The following is a 22,500-nucleotide window of genomic DNA, read 5'->3' on the forward strand; positions in this document are numbered from 1 at the left end:
TGCAGGAAAGCATTTTTCTGACTGGTTTTTGAAATGACACAAAAGAAAAAAAAAAAATACAAAAAAATAAAAACAAAAAAAACCAACAAAACAAATGTAAGTTTGTCTTCTTCTTATTACTGATATCACCACCACTATCATCATCATCATCATCATCATCATCATCATCATCATCATCATTATTATTATTATTATTAAGGCGGCGAGCTGGCAGAATCGTTAGCACACCGGGCGAAATGCTTACCGGCATTTCATGTGTCTTTTACGTTCTGAGTTCAAATCCCGCTGAGGTCGACTTTGCCTTTCATCCTTTTGGGGTCGATAAAATAAGTACCAGTTACGCACTGGGGGTCGATGTAATCGACCTATCCCCTCCTCCAAAATTTACTGGCCTTCTGCCAAAATTTGAGATCACCATTATTATTATTATCATCATCATCATCATTATTATTATTAAGGTGGTGAGCTGGCAGAATCGTTAGCATGCTGGATGAAATGCTTTGTGGTATTTTACCCATCGCTGCGTTCTGAGTTCAAATTCCACTGAGGTCAACTTTGCCTTTCATCCTTTTGGGGGTTGATAAAATAAGTACCAGTTGCATACTGGGGTCGATCTAATCGACTGGCGCCCCCTCCCCCAAAATTTCAGGCCTTGTACCTTTAGTAGAAAGGATTATTATTATTATAATTTTCTATTCTACCAAGGATGGTGGAGTGTTAGACAAAAATGTGTATTTAGTTGTTTCTTTTTACAGTGGGTTCAACCACACCCCTTTCCCACCCACTGAAGTCAAACATTGCCTTTCATCTTTCCAGGAGTTGACTCCCCCCCTCCCAAGTTGAACTGGTGGCAAAATTTAATTGAACACTGCCCCTTCACCTGTACCTCTTCCCCCCCAGCCCCATGGTAGACTTCCTGGTCTTTGTACCAGAAATAATAGAAGACGGCCACCGTAGATTGGTCAAAATCGTGCTGGGTGGGTGGGGGTGGGGAACGAATACTGTGTGGTGCTTGTTGTAGCTCTTTAGGTTCTGAGTTCAAATCCTACCAATGCAAGGTGAATGTTTGCTTGTCATCCTTCTCCAGGATCTGTGAAATAAAGAACTGCTAAAATACTGGGGTCGTTTTATCAACTAAATTCCTCCCCACCAATGCTCAGATTCTTGACCTGCTTAAATGAGAAACAATTATTATTATTATTATTAAGGTGGAATGCTTAGCGGTATTTCGTCTGTCTTTATGTTCTGTATTCAAATTCCAGGGTTGATAAATTAAGTACCAGTTGCATACTAGGGTTGATCTAATTTACTGGTTCCCTCCCCCAAAATTTCAGGCCTTGTGCCTAGAGTAGAAAATATTATTGTCCATAAGGCGGTGAGCTGGCAGAATCGTTAGCACACCAGGCAAAATTTCATCTGTCTGCACGTTCTGAGTTCAAATTCCACCTAGGTCAACTTTGCCTTTCATCCTTTCAGGGTCGATAAATTAAGTACCAGTTGACTACTGAGGGGGTCAATTTATTTGACTCATTCCCTCCCCTGATATTTCTGGCCTTGTGCCAAAATTTGAAACCACTATCATCATTATTATTATTGTTGAGGCAGCCAACTGCCAGAATTCTTAGCATGTGTCAAACTAAATGCTTAGCAGAGTTTTCTTCTGACTCTATATACTCTGCTCAAATTCTGCATGGTTCTTATTATTCTTGTATAGCCCCTAGTCAGGTCCCTTTACATTTTTTGTTCTAATCCCAATAAGGCCTTTCATCCTTCTAGGGTAGCAACCAAGTACCTGGTTGATTTAATTAGTTGTCTCCTCCTATAAATTGTGGTATTTTGCCAGTGCAAGAATTTATTATTATTATTATTATTATCTATCACCATCATCATAGTCATCACCATCATTATTGTCAGCAACAAAGGCGGGGCAGATATACAGGGACAGTTGTCTAGTTGGATGTTTCACATAATACAGGCGAATTCTTGAAAATGGTTATTTTTGCCTCCATTCTTTCTCTAGTCAAGGAAACCTATGCTAATAATATACTGTGTTGATCATATTGACTGTATGACTCTAAAGTAAAAAGAAAAAAAAATGCTTTCTGTTCAGTCAAAAAACAGTTATTATTATCATTATTATGCATGTTGTTTGATAAAAGTTACCTCTAATATACTTGGAAATCTATAAATGACAATGTCCCTTATCTATAATGAACTTTTACATTGGCACAATTATTATTATTATTATTATTATTATTATTGTTATGACAGTGAGCTGGCAGAATTGTTTGTGTTGGATGAAAATGCTTAGCAGCATTTCTTGTGGCTCTTTAATGTTCTGAGTCCATATTTCCGTCGAAGTTCACTATGCCTTTCATCCTTTAAGGGTTTGACGTAAATTGACCAGCACAAAATTTCAGCTTTTGTACCCTACAGTAGAAAGACTTATTATTATTATTCTGTAGTGGATTGGCAGAAATGGTTGAGAGTTCTCGAGCAAAGAGATTTTACAGTATTCATGATTCTTCCTTCATATTGTGAGTTCAAATCTCACTGAGGTCAACTTTCTTTCATTCTTCTGGGCTTGATAATAATAATATATAAAGTTCCAGTCAAAACTTGTGGTCAGTTATTGACTAATCTACCTCCCTTCACTAGACTCATGACTATCTGCCTATGTTAGAAACCATTATTGTTAACATTTTATTTGGCTTAATAAAAATTGGCTTGGTTTTCAGTTGCGGTCTGCATCACTTCTTAAGTTGAGAGAGATCCTTTAATCTCTGCCTTCTCAGGAGGCTCCCCCCCACTTTTTTTTCTATGTGAAACAATAATTAACAAATAATTGTTTGGTAGATCAGCAAGTTGGCTCTTGAGCCTTGAGAATCTAGTTTCAAATTCTGTAGGGGAACCCCTTTCATTTACTCCCCTGACCTCTTGCCCTCTCTTCCTCCCTCTCATAAGTGCACAGCCTGACATTTATAATCTTATAAACAGCAGATCTCAGACTTCTTGTATAAGTTATATATGATCCTATCAAGGTGAGCGTAGGCAGGTGGTGATAAACAGAATTAGATAGAATCCCTCGCAGTAGTTGAGCAAGGGTCTTGTTATCTTCTGGGTTCAAAGCCTGCCAGGAATCAACCTTGTCTTTCATTCCTCCAGGGTCAGATAAATTCAGTACTGGTTAAGGGGATCGACTACCCCAAACTCCCAACCTCCACCTGTGTAGCCATGTGTGTGTGTGCATGTTAGAAATTATCACCATCATATTCATCATCATCACCATCATCATCATTATTATTATTATTATTGTTGTTCTTCACCCCCCCCCCCCCCTTGCCAAGATATAAGTCTGTAAACCCAGTTTCAATTCTTGCTTGTAGCCACTTCTCTTTATGCTACTAACACTCCTGGGGAAAGGCATGAATGTAACACGGTCCCATCCAAATCTAAAAGCCTTGGACCCATGTAAGGAATCATTGTTATTATTGTAGATTATGCTAGTTGATATGTTTTATATCAATCCCACCCTTTTTTTAAAATTTTAATTTCATTTAAACTTCCCTTTTAAGTTTCAAATCAACTTAAAGATGTCATAAGTCAACTCACATCTCCTCTGATATTTCATTCAATGTAACTGATTCATTCTTTTTCTTTTTTTTCATTTTTTTTTTTTGTTTTGCTTCAATGTTTATTATTATCATTATTACATTTTTTGTTACTTGCAGACTAACACACACACACACACACACACACACGTGTGCATACCTCACTTCACAGAGTGCACATGGCCCCCTACACACACACACACACACACATGCAAAAAAAAAAAAAATGAAGAAATGTGCTACTCTCCGACACCCAATTCCACATGCAGCAAATATGTGGTGAAACCAAGCCAAGTAAAAACAAAACAAAAAAAATATATTAAAAAAAACAAACAAAAAGCAAAAAAAACCCCCCCAAAACAAACAGAACTGCCCCCCAAAGCAAATGTAGACAGGTGTTTGTCCTCATCCTCTCTCTTTTTCTCTCTGTCAGCTTTGTCAAGAAACTGGTGTTTGGATATTTTTCATTTGGACTATTATATGGCAAAGTTTTATGATTTCTTCATCTTCTCCACACACACACACACACACACAAACACACACACACACATATGATCACATACTCACTGTTTTTCTATTTTTTTTTTCTATTACTTATTCTTCCAATTTGATTTCTTTTTTGCCTCCTCTTATCCTGTCCCTGTCTTATTTTCTTTTCTTCTAAAAAAGTTTAAAAAAAAAAACAGAAAGCCAACTTGCTCTTCCCTTTTTGCAGTTTTGTGTCTATATTCATTTCTTTCCCCTCCCCCCTCTGTTTTTTTTCTTTCCTTTCTATATACATATATATATATTTTCTTTTTACAGCTGTTAAGCATTCCTTATTCCTAGGTAACATCTTGTAAGATTATTTTTTTAATTAAAAATTTTCATTCTCAAACTGTTTTGTCTTTTGTCTGTTTTTAAAAAAAAAAAAAATGTTTTTGCCTTTTTACGTTTAATAATTTGAATGGCTGAATAGGGACAGGTACTTTTGGCCTGTCATCACCACCACCACCACCATCATCATCATTTAACGTCTGTTTCCATGCTGGCATGGGTTGGTCGGTTTGACGGGAATTGGCCAGCCGGGGAGTCTGTGCAGACTCCAATTGTCTGTTGTGGGCATGCTTTTACTACAGCCGGATGCCCTTCCTCACATCAACCACTTTACAGAGTGTACTGGGTGCCTGTTATGTGTCCCCTGCATGAGTGCATTTTAGCTGGTACTAGCAAACTGCAAAGAACAAATCTGTATGTACGGAGGACAGTGATTTTACTTAACTGGACGTTCCTTCTCAAGTACAGCAAATTGCTACAACCTCTAGTTCCTTATCTTTTTTTTTTTTTTCTTTTTTTCCAGTTTTTAAATGTTTAAACTTTTTTATGCAGCAGGGAAGATGAGGGACCATGGCCTTTCTCTGAGTCTCTGACACTGATGGAGGAGTGAAAGCGAAGGAGAGGCATTTGGGAACTCTCCTAAAAAAGCACTGGTGATGGAACCACGTAAAAAAAAAAAAAAAAGACACCCAGTACACTCTTTAAGATGGTTGGTGTTAGGAAGGGCATCCAGCTATAGAAACCGTGCCAAAACAGGCAGTGGAAGCTGGTGCATTTCGTAGCCTTGCCAGCTCCTTGTTAAACTGTCCGACCCATGCTAGCATGGAAGACAGATGTTAAATGATGGTGGTAATGATGACTACGTAGAGGTAAATGTTGATCTTGAAACATTATCTGAAAAGAAAAGGTGAATTGGTCATGGCTGGAATGTCTTTGGTCATGTGTGACTGCTGTCAGGATTGACCTGGACTTAAGGAACGGTTTGGTGTCATCGTTGTTTTACGTAGTTTTAACAGCACAGAACTGAAGACACAAATCCGACAACACTGAAAATATCTCTTCTGCAGCAGGAGCCACTAAGTGGCCACACGAGCCGCTAGAAATAGCAGCCAAGTCTCACTGAAATTGTACCCTATCGTCTGAGATAGGACGAATGTGATCCTAAGTTCCCTGATCATAGGTAAGAGACAGGATAGTCATGGTTGGAACATTTGATCATAGCTCTTGTCAATCGGCACTGACCTGGAGTTAAAACAGTAGCGTTTTCTTCCCTTTCACTGGGAAACTACAAGGTTACACGACTGGCGAGAAATAACAGCCAAAACTCTCAACACAGTGACGAAAGAGGCACTCATTGGGTCACTACATAACGCCACCGTTAACAAAATCATAAGGTAAGGAAACCGATTGATACAGGCGTGGCTGTGTGGTAAGACGCTTGCTCTTCAACCACACGGTTCTGGGTTCAGCGTCTTTGCACTATAGCCTTGGGCAGACCAAAGCCCTGTGAGAGAATTTGGTAGACGGAAACTGAAAGAAGCCCGTCATATATTGTGGAATACGATTGTCACTACATAAACCTGATAATTGTGTAACGCACGAAAATACTAGTTTATTTCAACATTGTAAAATTGTAAAAATTGCAAATGATAAAACGTAAAAATCAGACGAAGTTGGAATTTCATATATATATATATATATATATATATATACACACACATATATGTGTGTCTGTTTGTCACCCCTCCACCATCGCTTGACAACCGATGTTGGTGTGTTTACGTCCCCGTAACCTAAGCGGTTCGGCACAAAAGACCGATAGAATAAGTACTAGGCTTACGAAGAATAAGTCCTGGGGTCGATTTGTTCGACTAAAGGCGGTGCTCCAGCATGGCCGCAGTCAAATGACTGAAACAAGTAAAAGAATAGAATACAGTTTTTACAATGATAATATTTCATGTTGAACGAACGACCATCCATTCGTAGCATGAGAAAGCGAAATGCTTTCAATTCTGTCAGTATACAAGCGGTCCCCAAAGTAATTCGAGTTGGCCAGGCCTGTTCCAAACCTTCGTATTGACTTTGCCATTTGGCGTTCTTCTCCGATGTCACAACGTTCCTCAAGGGGACACTATCGCTCATGTTGAGAACCACTGGTCTAATAGTAGCCAAAGATGGAGTTGCCTCCCCTGTTTTTGTTTTTAACTTTCCAGACGTTTCTCCTGACTCAAAATTTCTCTTACGAGGTAGAAAGGTCGATGCAAGTCTTTAGAAAAATAACACTTGCCCAAGATGGATGCGTGGCGTTCATTTAAATAATATAAATAATTATATATATATATATTAGTTTATGTATATATTATCTAAGTTATTAAAACCTTTGATAATTTAAATATGTTAATAGTTACCAGAGGTAGCAAAATTACACTAAAAAACAAGATATCACAGCCGAACTTTTATTTATATCCGTTTTGCTCCATTTATTATTATTATTATCCATATATATATATATATATATATATATATATATATGCATATATGGGTACAACTATAAACAACATGAAATAAGAAAACAAGCAAGTTAAAAATACGCAAAGAACGAGAGAAAACAATTGGAAACGGGGCAAGAAACACAAAGATTGAGCCTTATATATATATATATATATATTTGCAGGAGTGGCTGGTACTAATTATATCGGTCTCTTTTGCTGAACTGCTAGGTTACGGGGACGTAAACACACCAAGACTGGTTGTCAAGTCGTGAATGGGGGAGGGGAGAAACACAAACATATATATATATAGATACGACAGGCTTTTTTTCAGTTTCCGCCTACCAAATTCACTCACATGGCTTCGGTCGGCTCGAGGCTATAGTAGAAGATACTATCCGAAGTTGCGACGCAGTGGGACTGAACCCGGAACCATGTGGTTGGGAACCAAGCTGCTTACCACACAACCACTCCTGCATACATATTAGCAGTTCGGCAAAAAGTGACCGATAGAATAAGTACTAGGCTTACAAAGAATAAGTCCTGGGGTCGATTTGTTCGACTAAATCGGTGCCCCAGCATCGTCGCAGTCAAATGACTGAAACAGATAAATGAATAATAGGTCCAACTTACAGAGTTTACATACAAGTGCATACATGCATGCATAAATACATACATACATACATTCATACACGTACACGCATACATACATACACACATACATGATGATTGCTTCATCTTGACAGATGAAGGCCTCACATCAGCACACACACACATCATACATGCATACATACATACACGCATACATGCATACATACATACATACATACACACGCACATACATACATACATACAATTCACACCGCATTTATAACCTCATCTATACTATTTATAGATGGGGGGAGGAGTGAACATCACAAGAGTTACGCCCCTTTAGCAGTTTCTGATGACGTCAGGTCACGTGAGCAAAATTTAAAGTAGAAAGCGGGTACAAAAATAGCAACAGTTATCACAAGTGTTCGCGACTTCAAACATCAACAGTAGCAACATCTTCATCGGCAGTAGCAAAGACAGACATCAAACAGGCCATACCAATTAACTTGCAACGACAGTCGGTGCTTCATTACATAGACACGCCGACGGAGGAGGAAGCAATCATTAACACGACTTTTTCTTTTCCCAATGGTTTTATAGAAATTGCAACATCATTTAATTTTTCCTTCTGTGAACTTTGGATAGACATCACAATGTCTGTAATTGAATACGTGAAAGATATTCGCGAGGTGATACATGTCGATTCGGTAAACAACCTACATGCGTTGATTGTGGAGGAGCTTCGCAAAGCTGGTGTGAAAATACCTTTTGGTATTGATCAGGGCTGTATGAGGGCCCCTCTATCGGTCAGTACTATTTTTTTTCTCCATTTTCATGCATCAATAAACTTTAGTTCCTCTACTACTTCTTTCAAACGAGAGAGGGTGTGTTTTTGTGTGTCTGTGACTGTATATGTATGCTTGTGTGTGGATATGTGTTTGTGTATGTGCTACGGTTTGTGTGTATGTATGTGTGTATGTCTGCTACAGTTTGTGCGTGTTTCTGTGTATCTATGTATGGATGTGTGTGTGTATGTTTGTATGTCTGTGTGCTACTGTTTGTCCTGTGGCCCTGAAACGAAAGTTAACAGAAAAAAAAAGAAAAACTCGAGAGATGTCGATCAAAAATTGTAACTTAACGTTTTATATAATGAAACATGGAAAAAGATTAAACGAAGGATGCTAGAAGATTAATTAAGATTTGCTTATAGATTAAGACAAATCTGGGGACGGTCTTTGGTAAAACAAGTAAGATCTTTGATAATTTTTCAGATTAACACCCGCACGATTACCTAATCCGAACCCTAAAACCCTAAACCTTACCCTAACCCTAACCCTAAAACCCTAAAACCCTATCCCTAACACCTTAGTGAAAATCGTGCGGGTGTTAATCTGAAAAATTACCAAATCTCTTGAATAAAAACATCAAAAACAAACGAAATTCCATGTCAAAACCGTTTAATTAATGCTTATAAAAAACCGTTCAAACTGATCGAACACACACATATACGCATGCAGACAGGTTCTTTTGGGAAATGCATGAACATCAATAAAGGATAAAATATACAAGGAAAACAATTACAAAATACTGTTATATTTGAAATCCTGGCATACATGATATAAAATATATGAGATGTCGGAAAGGTGTGAGGCACATATGTTATACATCCTCCTTTGTTTCTCTGTGTATGTATGTATGTGTGTGTATTCCTTCGAAGCTTCTCTAAGTTTGAAACTATAATCGACAAATTGTAAAAATCATAAGATATATTGAATTCTTTTTCTCCTGTTTGTGCATCCGAATGCGTGTGTGTATGTATGGTTGTGTGTATATATTACACAGATACATACATACACATACACACACGTAGACATACACACATACATTTATGTCTATATATATTTATAACATATAATGTCTTATATATTATGTATATATATATGTAAATCTCTGTATATGTGTTTAATATATGTGAATACGTACACATAAATCTATATACACACACACACACACACATGTGTATATATATCTAAGTACATTTATGTCTATATATATATTTATAACATATAACATCTAATATATTATGTGTGTGTATATATATATATATATGTGTGTGTAAATCTGTATATATATCTTTAAATATATATGAATATATACACATACAGACACACACACACTCACACACACACACACACTTGTGTCTGTGTGTGTGTGAACCCTCTTTATATTCATTACTCGTCCGGTCCTAGAACGACTTGTGAGTGGGAAGTTTGAAAACTGAATGTTTATAGCCTGTTGCTGTTTTTTGAGCACCTGTCATTGGGAGTTTTGGGCCGCCCAGGTTAAATGCTCCATTTTGGATATTTGAAATTTAAACTTAAAACAAGCAACGGTGTGCAAATTAATTATCTTTTCTTATCGTCTACTTATGGTTGTGTGTTTTTTGTATGTGATAGAGACAGAGACAGATAGATAGATACAGAGAGAGAGTGAGAGAGTGTGTGTGTGTGTGTGTTGAAATCTTTACAAAACCAACCTTTTGTTTAAACAGGATTAAATGTGGGGGGAGAAAAAAAATTTATGCGGTCTCTCGATCGGCTAGAAATAGCAGTCACATTTTCAAATTACCTCACCAGACAGAATATTCTTGTTATATATATATTTAAAAAAAAAAAAGTCACAATGTATCAGAAATAATTGAAGTGGGGAGAATAAGGGTAGACTTTGGGAACTGCTGTCCCATGTAAGTTGGAATGTCTCCGTTTTGGTCGGGATTTTTCGAAATGTGTTCTGCTTTTGTTGTGTCACACATTCCTAAACATGTCAGAAACAACGGTTAACTCTGAAATCACCCTTCCTCCTTCGTATTAAAAAAAAGTAGAAAAGTAAGAAAAAGGACACGCTGGAAAAGTGTAGTCCAAGATACATTAAAAAGAAAGGATGGTCACGGATAGAACTCCTTTAGATAGATAGATCGGTGAGGCTGAACATATTTCAAAAACACTAACGACTGTATGATGACAAGCTTTTTCTTTTTCTATTTTTATCAAGATGAAATAATTCTCCGTTAAAATCGTTGTTTATCCCCCGAGGAAAAACTATGGTCGTTGAAACAATTTACTGTCCCACTTCTTTAGACTCTAAATAAATCCTGTGTGTGTTTGTGGGAGGGGACTTCTCACCCACCCGCGGGCGTATTTTCTTTCATCTGCTTTCAAATTTGAAAGCACTTGCTAACGAAATCTCTAAAACCCCCGTTTGAAGGCAAACAGTAATTTAATATGGGTTGCTGCTACGGCATAGTTCTGAATTTAACTTTTTCCTCTCTGCACACTGCAAGCAACCGCGCAGATTCTTATTCATTCGAATAAGAATCTTTTGTACGTGATTGATTGTTATTCTTTACTCTTAGACACAAGGCCCGAAATTTGTGAGGAGGTGGGGGGGGCAGTCGATTAAATCAATTCCAGTACGCAACTGGTACTTAATTTATCAACTCCGAAAGGATGAAAAGCAATGGCCCCGAAAGCAGGATATTTATTAATAAATATTTATAAAAGCAGCGGTTTCAAAACTGACAATTATTAAGACCCACTCTCAGTTTGAACCCCCCCCCCCCCCCTGAAATTTCGATATCCATCCATCCATCCATCCATCCAGCCAGCCAGCCAGCCATCTTTTCTGCCAACTATTCCTGGGAGAGGTATAGGGGTAGAGTCCTTAAGCCCTCTCAGAAGCAACGATTATTCTGATACACGTTCCTGGCGGATTCCCAAGCGCGACCAACTGAATCTCTGAATGTCACCGTCATGCTAGTGGTGTCCTCCGTTTTAAATCTTCCGTGAAGACCTGTCTGGCTATGGAGAATATCACCTTACTTGGAAACAGGTGAGGGTTGGCGACAAGACGGGCATCCGGCTGTAGAAAATCCGCCTCAACATATCTACATCCGACCCATGCAAGCATAGAAAAGTGGTGATGATGAAATTAATATTTTAAATAATTTTTAGGCAGCCAGCTGGTAGAGCCGGACGAAATGCTAAGCTGTATTTCGTCTGCCGCTACGTTCTGAGTTCAAATTCCGCCGAGGTCGACTTTGCCTTTTATCCTTTCGGAGTCGATAAAATAAATACCAGTTATGCACTGGGGTTGCTATAATCGACTTAACCCCTTTGTCTGTCCTTGTTTGTCCCCTCTGTGTTTAGCCCCTTGTGGGCAGTAAAGAAATAAGAAACGTTAGCACGCCGGGCGAAATGCTTAGCGGTATTTCGTCTGCCGCTACGTTCTGAGTTCAAATTCCGCCGGGTTCGACTTTGCCTTTCATCATTTCGTGGGGTTCGATGAAATAAGTACCAGTTGAACACTGGGGGTTGATGTAATCCACGTATACCCATCGCACGAAATTGCTGGCCTTGTATCAAAATACGAAATCAATATTTTAAGTCACTTACGGTCAAAATACGACCTCCATACACATCCCGACAGTTTGTATATGAAATGACATATTTACACGCATATAGGGAACAAAATGACGTTTTATTCAACACCATAAATAAAGCTTGAAAACAAAAACCCAAAAATTGTATTTGCTATTTATGAAAGTTTTCCATTGGCTGTTTTTTTCCTCTAACCTTTTCTCTGACCTTTTCCATGATTTCGCCTCCTCGAATTCTATTTTTGTTTTCACACATAATTCATCATGGATTACATTTCTAATATGTCACTCCCTTGCAATATGATAAGGGTGTGCTTTAAGAGACATATAACTGCTATTTCTAGCAGGTCGAATTACCGCATATATATGTAGTCCCTTTGTTGTTGGTATTTAATCCCGGATCAAACCAGATTGGGCAGAATATATATATATATATATATATATATATATATATAATACAAATAATAAATGAGTATATGCATATATACGTACATGTATGTACATACCTACATCTACCTGTATACATAGATGCATATTTGAGTAGAGGACGTTGCAAACAAAACGTAGACAAAATGATAAACAAAGTACAGAAGACACACAGGCCACATAGAGAACATTTCCTTCAACAGCTGCCACCATTCTAACACTGGCGTTTCGAAGAGTTAGGGCAGGACGCATCGTTAAAATGGCTCTTCCCACGGACGACGGGCTTCTTTCAGTTTCCGTCTACCAAATCCAGTCACAAGGCTTTGGTCGGCCCGAGGGTAAAGTAGAAGGCCGACTATCCGGCCTTCTCCCAGGTGGATAACGGTCCTATTTTGCGGCCGTTTTCCGTGGAGGAGGTGAAAATTAGTCGGAGACAAATGAATCCCTCCTCAGCGGCGGGTCCAGATGGTCTTAGCGTTCGTGAAGTTAAGTCCATGGACACATGTAGCCTTGCCAACGTGTGTAACTGCATGTTGCCGGCCGGGAAGGTTTCCGACGTCCCGAAGCGTGATAAGTCCGTCTTTATACCCAAGAGGGTGGACGATCCTATGGATCTCACCAATTGGCGACCTTTGACGGTATGTTCAGCGATGTATCGCCTGTTTTCGATATGTTCAGCTGTGTATCGTCAGTCCCACTGTGTGGCCCAAGGTACCACGCAGTGGGACTGAACCCGGAACCATGTGGTTGGTGAGCAAGCTGCTTACCACACAGTCAAGAAAATCTGTTAAAATATTCTGTGTATTGTAAGCAGTTTTTTGCTCATGAATTTTAACAGTAAAATCCTAAATGGAAAAGCAAGGGCCTTATGGACACCGATTATCCTAAATTGTAAAAGATCTGTCACTTCGCCACCGTCAGGGAAATAGCTGAGTTTATTTATTTGTTCGAGGTTGTTGATTCATTCCGCCCCGTTGCTATTCGCTGTTTCTTTTGTGTGTGATTCTTTGAGAGATAAAAAAAAAGAAGTGAACTTGATATGGGAGACGGATTTAGAAATACTGACGACTTACTGACGACCTGCGATAATTATCTTTACCGCGGAGGGACAATGCGAATATCCATACATACGTACATACGAATACGCGCGCGCACACAATCACGCACGCGCGCACGCACACACACACACACACACACACACACACACACACACACACTACAAATGATCGGGATGTCCTAGGACTATTAAAATCTGCAGGACCTTAAGATTTTAAAGGATGATGAACAGAACAAGATGCTTTCCTTCACAACGTTGCTACCAAACAGATGACCGGTCGAAATTTACTCTAAATTAAAAAGAGAAAGCGAAACATATACTTACATACGTACGTACATCCATACATACATACATGCATGCATCCATCCATCCATACATACATACATGCATGCATACATACATAGGCTAAGTCTTTTTTAAGTTCTAAAAAGACGTGCATGAACTAAGAATATATCTATCTATCCATCTATCTATGTATCTGTCTATCTATCTATCTCTCTCTCTATCTATCTATCTATCTATCTATCTTGTGTTTCCTTTCTATATATTTATTTATTGATATTTTTTTTATTTACATTTATTTTTACTGTCCAAAGAGATAATTTAAGTCGGGTCATCTGCAGGTCAGTACCTACTGACGTAGACATGTGACTTGACATCCATTCCTCCATCCACCCTACTAAAACCGTCCACCCTGTCACCTATAAATGCTTACATTGTACATCTCTAAGTCAAATTTTTGTCTTGTTCTAATTACTTTTTCTGTCTTGCTTCTTTCTCTGTTATTTTCATTAAAACTGCTCTGAACACAAACTTTCCTCAGCCATGGGAATTTTAGCTGTTGGTGGGGTAAATCTACTCGATATAGCAGTCAAATCGCCTTATAAAAAAGAAGGCATATTGGATAAAGTCGTTTAGTTTATACTTTTTTCTCTTTAGTCTTTTTACTTGTTTAAGTTATTGTACTGTGGCCATGCTGGGGCACTGCTTTCAAGGGTTTTTTTTAGTGAAACGAATCGCTTCCAGTACTTTTTTCCCCCAAGTCTAACAATAATTCCATTGGTCTTGTATGTCGAAGTGCTGAGTTACGGGAGCGTAAACAATGCAGCACCGGTTGTCAAACGATGGGGCGGGAAAAAACACATACATACATATACTACGGGCTTCCACACAGTTTCCGTTTTCTACCAAATTCACTCGCAAGACATTGATCAGATTAGAATAGAACACACTTGTCCAAAGTGCCGTGCAGTGGGATTGAACCAGAAAACACATGATTGCAAAAAACGCATATACACACATGCGTGTGCACACACAGACACTCACACACACAAGCAGGGTATCAAGATTGCTATGTCCTTCGTTTCCAATCTTCCAAGAAAACATATCCGGCCTTGGGGGAAATATTACTTTATTTGTAAACAGATGGGGGTTGGTGACAGGAAAAGCACCCAGCCACAGAAAGTTCACTTCAATAAATTCTGTCTGACCCATGCAGCCCTGGAAAAGGAGATGTTAAAACGACGATGATGTGTTTATTGTTAGGTGTGGCTTATAGGTGCAGGCATGGTTGTGTTTATGAAGCTTGCTTCCCGAACATGTGGTCTGCTGGTTCAATCCCACTGCATGGCGTCTTGGCTGAGTTTCTTCTTAGCATAGTTGGCTGGGTCAGCCAAAACCTTGTGAGTGGATTTCATAGATGAAAAATACATGAAATATATATATATATATATATATATGATGAAGGCTAGCAGGCCGAAACTTTGAAGTCACTATCAGCACTATTCTTATAAAAAAAATAACGTACATTATATATGTTCATTGTTGTTGTCATTGTCGTCGTCGTCGTCGTCGTCATCATCATCATCATCATTTAATGTCTGTTGTCCATGCTAGCATAGGTTTGTATGTATGTATGTGATAGGTTGATAGATGGACAGAGAGATAGACTGAGATAGAGAGATAGAAAAAAGGAGAGAGAGAGAGAGAGAGAGAGAGAGAGAAAGGGAGAGAGAGAGAGAGAGGGAGAGAGAGAGAGAGAAAGAGAAGAAACACTGTAATATGTCTGCTTTGCTCGTGATTAAAGCCTATTGGTGAATGAATCTTTGCCAATCAGCAGAATAGCTGAGGTGACTCATAATCTTATTAAATATTAATGGATGATTTAGCAGAGATGGTCTCTCGCTATACATTTTACCGTATCTAGTTGGGTTTCTCACCTTCCCAGCTTTCAAACCGATTTGCACATGTGATTCAAACATTTCCTTGCATCTCTCTCCATTCACTAAATTCCTATGAACTACAGATCCTCATTCATTCATTCATGCATAGTAGCATCCCTTTTCTTTAGAATACATATTTGTTGTCTTCCCCCATTCTCCTTCCCTCTCACTCTCTCTCTCACTTTCTCTCCTCCCCTCCCCTCTCCCCCTCTCTCTCTCTCTCAGGCCTATTCAGCATCTTAGGGAACCCATAGAAGCTCCCTTGTTGGCTTGGTTATCAGCTAATTTAGGCTCCTGGAGGCATTTACATTATGCTGCATTACAGTAAATTTAACTGCATCTCATCAACGCTAATTCTCTTTCTAATTAACTTTGCTGTTTGGTCCATCAGTCAGATCTCATGCCTCAAGTTGCTTCTTTCTAAAGCATACCCTTTGCCCTTGTAGCAGGCGATGCCGTTTCTGCTAAGTCAGTCATTTGGGATAACCCAGGCACGTGCCGTCAATAATTTCTCAGGGTAGGCAGTTGGTGAACTTTATATAGTAAAACACACAAAAAGTAAGCAAAACACAAGCACAGAACTGAGTTGAAGGCAGATTTACTTCTGCCTTTATAGTGCGTAAAGAAAACAGTGTTGTAGGAATGTACACAGCACATGTACTACAGAAGTACTATGTGTAGCTTAAATACTGAGATTAAAAAACAGAGGCAAATTATGCCTACCTAATCTACAAAGAAATAAAATATTTTGCATTGTATGCATAGTAATCAGAGGCGCAGGAGTGGCTGTGTGGTAGGTAGCTTGCTTATCAACCACATGGTTCCGGGTTCAGTCACACTGCGTGGCATCTTGGGCACACTGCTAACACAAATATGTTTGAAATAGAAATAGAAAAAAAGAGAGATAGGAGTATGTTATGATTGGAATGGCTTTGATTCTAGGTTTGTTTGATCCCAGTTGACCTGGGGTTAGCTAAGAAGCAACAGCCATGACCTATACAAGTATTATATGTTTTCTTTCCCTTTGCAGCATGACCGTGAGATACGTCACTTCAACAATTACTTAGCCCATGTTCCTTGCTACTATTTGGAATCGTTTGGACACATACCTTCGTAAGAGAATTTCTTTTCATTTATTTCTTTACATGTAGTCACCTCGTTAAGTTTTACAGTTACAGGAGTCTCGGTGCAAGAGCCAGTAAAAATGTACTGACTCTGACTCTGTGTGACTCTGACTCTGTCTGACTCTGTCTGACTCTGACTCTGTCTGACTCTGACTCTGTCTGACTCTGACTCTGTCTGACTCTGACTCTGTCTGACTCTGACTCTGTCTGACTCTGACTCTGTCTGACTCTGACTCTGTCTGACTCTGACTCTGACTCTATCTGACTCTGACTCTGTCTGACTCTGACTGTCTGACTCTGACTCTGTCTGACTCTGACTCTGTCTGACTCTGACTAAACAAATTGTAATATCATCACCCTGATTGAGTAACTTCCTTGGACCAATGTAACTCTTTCATGCCAAACATCCTGATTGACCTTTGAGGTTTGAATGTCTGGCTTGAATTTTAATCACATTAGTCTTCCTCCAGATGGAATATCTCATCTGTGCATGCCACAACTACAGATGAAAGCAGTAATTCACTAACTGAACTGGTTGATCCTAGCTGTTGATAGTTTGTTACCTGTTCATCTCTCTAGCTTCTAGTAATATTCATCATTGACACAGTAAGGTTCATCTGCTGAAATAGTCTTCATTCACCATGCTGTGTCCCATGATTTTAATGTACCCTGGCTTAGGTGGTTTCATGCTAATTAACCCAATATTGGGACCCTGACAGGTGCTATTACCCTAGGTCGGAGCGGACCAGGGAACAACAGTGGTGAAGAGGTGGTAATAGGATTTTAACATACAGCGTTAAAATTTCCAATTTCACAGATTTTACCATGGTTGATGATGTAAAAGATGTAGAAGCATATTGAGTGTATCTTAATTCCAGCAGTGCATATTCATGAAAAAAAATTTTTAGTGCATTAAAGCATATAATGAAGACCCAACTTTGCATTTAGGACCCAGGAGGAATTTTTTGAGACATTTCTTTAGAAGAAAAATGTGTCTTGTACGTCATCAAATATGGTGGATTTGATTGTTTTCTACTCTGAAATTAATCAAATCAGATTTAACCTGTTAACAACACTAGCAATGACAACAATAACTAAAAGAAAAAAAAACAAAAAACAGAACTCTCTCTCTCTCACACACACACACACACACACACACACACACTCTCTCTCTCTCTCTCTTTCTCTCGCTTTCTCTTTCTCTCTCTCTCTTTCTTTCTCTTTCTCTCTCTCTCTCTCCCCTCTCTCCTCTCTCTCCTCTCTCTGTCTCTCTCTCTCCTCTCTCTGTCTCTCTCTCTCCTCTCTCTGTCTCTGTCTGTCTGTCTGTCTGTCTCTCTCTTTCTCCCTGTCTGTCTCTCTCTTTCTCCCTGTCTGTCTCTCTCTCCCTCTCTCTCCCTCTCTCTCTCCTTCTCTGTCTGTCTGTCTGTCTGTCTGTCTGTCTGTCTGTCTGTCTGTCTGTCTCTCTATCTGTCTCTCTGTCTGTCTCTCTATCTGTCTCTCTATCTGTCTGTCTGTCTGTCTGTCTCTCTCTCTCTCTCTCTCTCTCTCTCTCTCTGTCTGTCTGTCTCTCTCTCTCTCTCTCTGTCTCTCTCTCTGTCTCTCTGTCTCTCTCTCTCTCATTCAATCCTTAAATGCTTAATGAATATGTGCGCTACTGAAGAGCATTGAGTAATCCTTCGCTTTCTTCACTTTTATGTTGAAATGTTTTGAATATAACTTCACATGATACGTATGAACGAATATATATATATATTTACTAATGTGGTCAGTTGATGATCATTTTAGTCTGTTACCTTTTATAGATTCCTGGTCCGAGCGTCTGAAGTTATCATGGAAAACATCAATGTTGAGGGCATCTTCCGAAAGTCTGGATCTTTGAGCCGGCAAAAGAAATTAGTGGTAGGAATAAAATTATTCATTTATTGGGTTGTCAGGTAAATTCATTGGGTTCTTCTTTTGTATTTTAATCCATATTTTTTTTCATTATCAATTTTAACAAATTAGTCAATAATATATTAAGCCTCGCCAGCAACGACCACCCAAACAGACCCATGGCTCAGAGGGTTGTCGCCTGACTGGTGCAAGGGTGTCATCTGTCAGGATTAGGGAATCACTAACAAATAACAGATGCAGTGATGCACTGTAGCCGCTCATGCCCCCATACCTGACCTGAACTGACCGTTGTTCATGATTTCTTGCCAGTGTTCTGATGGTAGAAATCACCTGGCCTTGACTTGAAGAATTCATCAAACCATGTTTTTTACTTTGTGTCATTCTCAAACAAAACACCTTGCAGACTGTTGGAGGGCAACCGAAGAGGTAATAATTTGAAGGCACCGTATCGAACTCTGCTCAGAAACTGGGACGCATCTTGTTACTTGTATGATTCAGGATTGCCAGCTCAGACTATTTGGCCATGTTGTTCAATTTTCTAAGTTGTTGTTGTTGTTTGTTCCTTCTCGAGCCTTGCCTGGCTCATAAGGGTTGGTTTCCCGGTTTCATTGGCGTATAGGTTCCCCACCTGGATGGGATGCCGGTCCGTCGCAGGTGAACTGCTAGATGCAGGAGGAAAGAGTGAGAGAAAGCTGTGGTGAAAGAGTCAGTAGAAGTTCGCCATTACCTTCTGCCAGAGCCGCGTGGAGCTATGGTGTTTTGTTCATCAACACACACATCATCCGGTCTGAGATTCGAACCCGTGATCCCTTGACCGTGGGTCCACTGCCCTAAACACTAACCACTGCCATCACCCCTTTCTTCCTTATTCATCTATCATCCCTTCGTTTCTTATTCATATGTTGTGACGGAGAAAAATACAAGAGGATTATTATATGTGGATTATTTCCCCTTCATTTACATTATTTACATTTGATGAATATTTGTCCTCTTGTTTCTTGTTTGAAGGCTGGAGGGTATATCAGCTGAAACGTTGTGTTAGCAACAAACAAGATGAGGACAAATATCCATCAAATGTAAATAATGTAAATAGTTCCTCATTTCTTAAATATAGAACTGTATTTTCCCTTTGTTCTTTTATAGGAAGACATTGAACAAATATTAGATGTTTCCTCAGCCAATGTTTTCGATGTCACTGGTCTGATTAAGCAGTTTTTCCGGGAGCTGAAGGAACCCCTGTTGACCAACGTATACCACACTGCCTTCCTGAAATGTCAACAGATGCGAGACAATGGTTCTATCGAGAAAGGTAGACGGGCCGCCTTAAAACTGTGCCTCCTGATCCCACCGGAACATTTAGGGACCCTGAAATTCACAATGAACCTGTTTCATAAGGTCGCTGCTCACTCTGCGCAGAATAAAATGACGGCTCGAAACCTGGCATTAATCATGGCCCCTAGTATTATGCACAACTGCCCCAAGGGGAACAAGGTAATGTATCGTTTGATGGATGACAAAATTCAATCACAAAGATGAACAAATTAGCTTTAGTACTTATTTTTAAGCCTGATACGTATTCTATCAGTCACTTATTGGTGAACTGCTAAGTTACGGGGGACATGTACATAGCAACACCAGTTGTTAAGTGGTGGGGAGAAATACAACACAAACACAAAGCACACACACACATATGCATCTTGCAGGCTTCTTTCCATTTCCATCTACCAGATCCACTCACAGGGTTCTGGTCAGCCCAGGGCTATAGTAGAAGACACTCGCCCAAGGTGTCGTGCAGTGGGATTGAACTTGAAACCACATGATAACTCCACCCCATCTCACAAGCACATTGGATGGCAGCAGTGGTTGCTTCTTGATGCTTTTTCATGCTTGCTTGGAATGGACACGGTCCACTTGGTATGATGTGGGAGAGCTTTGAGATAGTCTTTGGTAGACATAGACAGAAAGAAGCCTGCCGTGTGTGTATGCATTGCGCACATGTGTGTGTGTCTTTGTGTTGTATTTGTCCCCACCATCATTTGACAACTGGTGTTGCTATGTTTATGTCTCCCATAACTTAGCAGTTCACCAATAAGAGACTGATAGAATACATATCAGGCTTTAAAATAAGTACCAAAGTTAATTTGTTCATCTTTGTGAATGAATTTCGTAGGCTGAAAGTAAAAGAAGCCCATTGTATATATTTGTGTGTGTGTGTGTGTGGATGTGAATGTATGTGTGCATGTAAATGTGTATCCATATGTGTGTGAATGTATATATGTGTGTGTGCATGTGTATGCGTGTGTGTGTGTGTTCGTGTGAATGTGTGTGTGTATGCATGTGCTCTTGTCTAGACATCATGTGATGGTCGTAAATAAGCAGCATCCTCATGCAGGTGAGGTTGTTTGTTTCCAGTCTTCTCTCTATGGGAAAATATTAGTTTACCTGGAAACAGGTGAGAACTGGCTGTGGAAAATCTGCCTCAACAACTGCAACCATGGAAAAGTGGATGTTTGGTGATAGTGATGATGGTGATAGTGGTGATGATGGTGATGATGGTGGTGGTGGTAATGATGATGGTAGTGGTGGTGGTAGTGGTTGATGATGATGGTGGTGATGATGATGATGAGGATGATGAAACTTGTAAAATGTAAAATTTTTATTTCAGTTTTCCAATCCTTCCCTTCTCTTATCTGTCTGTCTGTTTGTCTGAATGTTCCAGATGAGTGGACAAGAGGAAAAATGGCTGCCATTGAAGACGTCGCTACTTGAAATGCTCATTAACGAGCATGAAAACATTGGGCTTGTGTCTATTGAGCTGTGTGACCAGGCAAAAGAGATGGCAAATTTCTTCAACAAATTAAGCCCCTACAAATACGACGACATTGCTGAGGGCCGCATCACTCCTTTCACCAATGAAAATAACTCAACTACAGCTGTAACAAAGAAGAAACAACATCAAAGAAGAAGTGGATCTCTTCAAGGTAAAAACGAAGTTGTTGTTTTAGCATTGCCTTCTAGCACTTGTGCTGGTGGCACGTTAGAAAATCATTTGAGCGAGGTTGTTGCCAGTGCCGCTGGACTGGCTCCCGTGCAGGTACCACGTAAAAAACTCCTTTTGAGCTTGGCTGTTGCCAGTACCGTGTGACTGGCCCTCATGCCGGTGGCATGTAAAAGCAGTCACTACACTCTCGGAGTGGTTGGCGTTAGGAAGGGCATCCAGCTGTAGAAACTGTGTCAGATCAGATTGAAGCCTGGTGCAGCCATCTGGCTCACCAGTCCTCAGTCAAATCGTGGAGTCATGTCTAGCTATTTTTTTTGTTTCTTTGACAGATTTTATGAGCAATATTGCAAACCGGGTCACACGTTGGCGTCAGAATGGAAACAGTATTTCCTCAAGTTCTTCTCTGTCTTCTTCTGAAGAATTTCTAGATGCTGTTGATCAGCAGCAGATTGTTAAAACTGAACTAAAAGAACTTTCGACTCCTGTTATTTTGGGCAAACGAAAATCATCTTCTGTCATCACTGATTCAGGCTTGTCAGCATCAAAGCGGTAATTCCTCTCAAAAATCATTTTCTTATTTTCTCAGTTCATTTATATATCTGTGTGCAAACGCCTAGTTTAGAATAGAGGCAGCTGATGAAGGAAAAGTCCCATAAGTGGCTCGTCTGTTTTCCTATGTATTCATTCTGTTGTCCATAAAAAAGTCCGTTTTTTGTACTTTGTTTATGTTCCCGTTCCTTTTTTATCCATGTTTTTTGACGTCCTGTACCTGGATATGCCTCTATATATAGTGGGTGCTTTTTATGTGCCACCGACACAGATGCTTTTATGT

At 39.5% G+C, this 22,500-nt stretch overlaps 1 protein-coding gene across 1 annotated transcript in view; it reads left to right on the forward strand.

Moving 5' to 3' along the window:
- The first annotated feature begins 7,881 nt into the window (after positions 1-7,881).
- LOC106873387 (uncharacterized) overlaps positions 7,882-22,500 on the forward strand; it is a 23,436-nt gene continuing 8,817 nt past the window's right edge. The window contains exons 1-6 of the mRNA XM_089362239.1: positions 7,882-8,316; positions 16,681-16,763; positions 18,577-18,673; positions 19,811-20,158; positions 21,387-21,648; positions 21,998-22,217. Of these exons, the coding sequence (XP_089218365.1) occupies positions 8,164-8,316; positions 16,681-16,763; positions 18,577-18,673; positions 19,811-20,158; positions 21,387-21,648; positions 21,998-22,217 (1,163 nt within the window). The 5' untranslated portion in view covers positions 7,882-8,163. The remainder of the gene's footprint in view (positions 8,317-16,680; positions 16,764-18,576; positions 18,674-19,810; positions 20,159-21,386; positions 21,649-21,997; positions 22,218-22,500) is intronic.

Source organism: Octopus bimaculoides, chromosome 14, assembly GCF_046866305.1.
Source record: "Octopus bimaculoides isolate indiv1 chromosome 14, ASM4686630v1, whole genome shotgun sequence".
In the NCBI taxonomy this organism is placed as follows: Eukaryota; Metazoa; Mollusca; class Cephalopoda; order Octopoda; family Octopodidae; genus Octopus; species Octopus bimaculoides.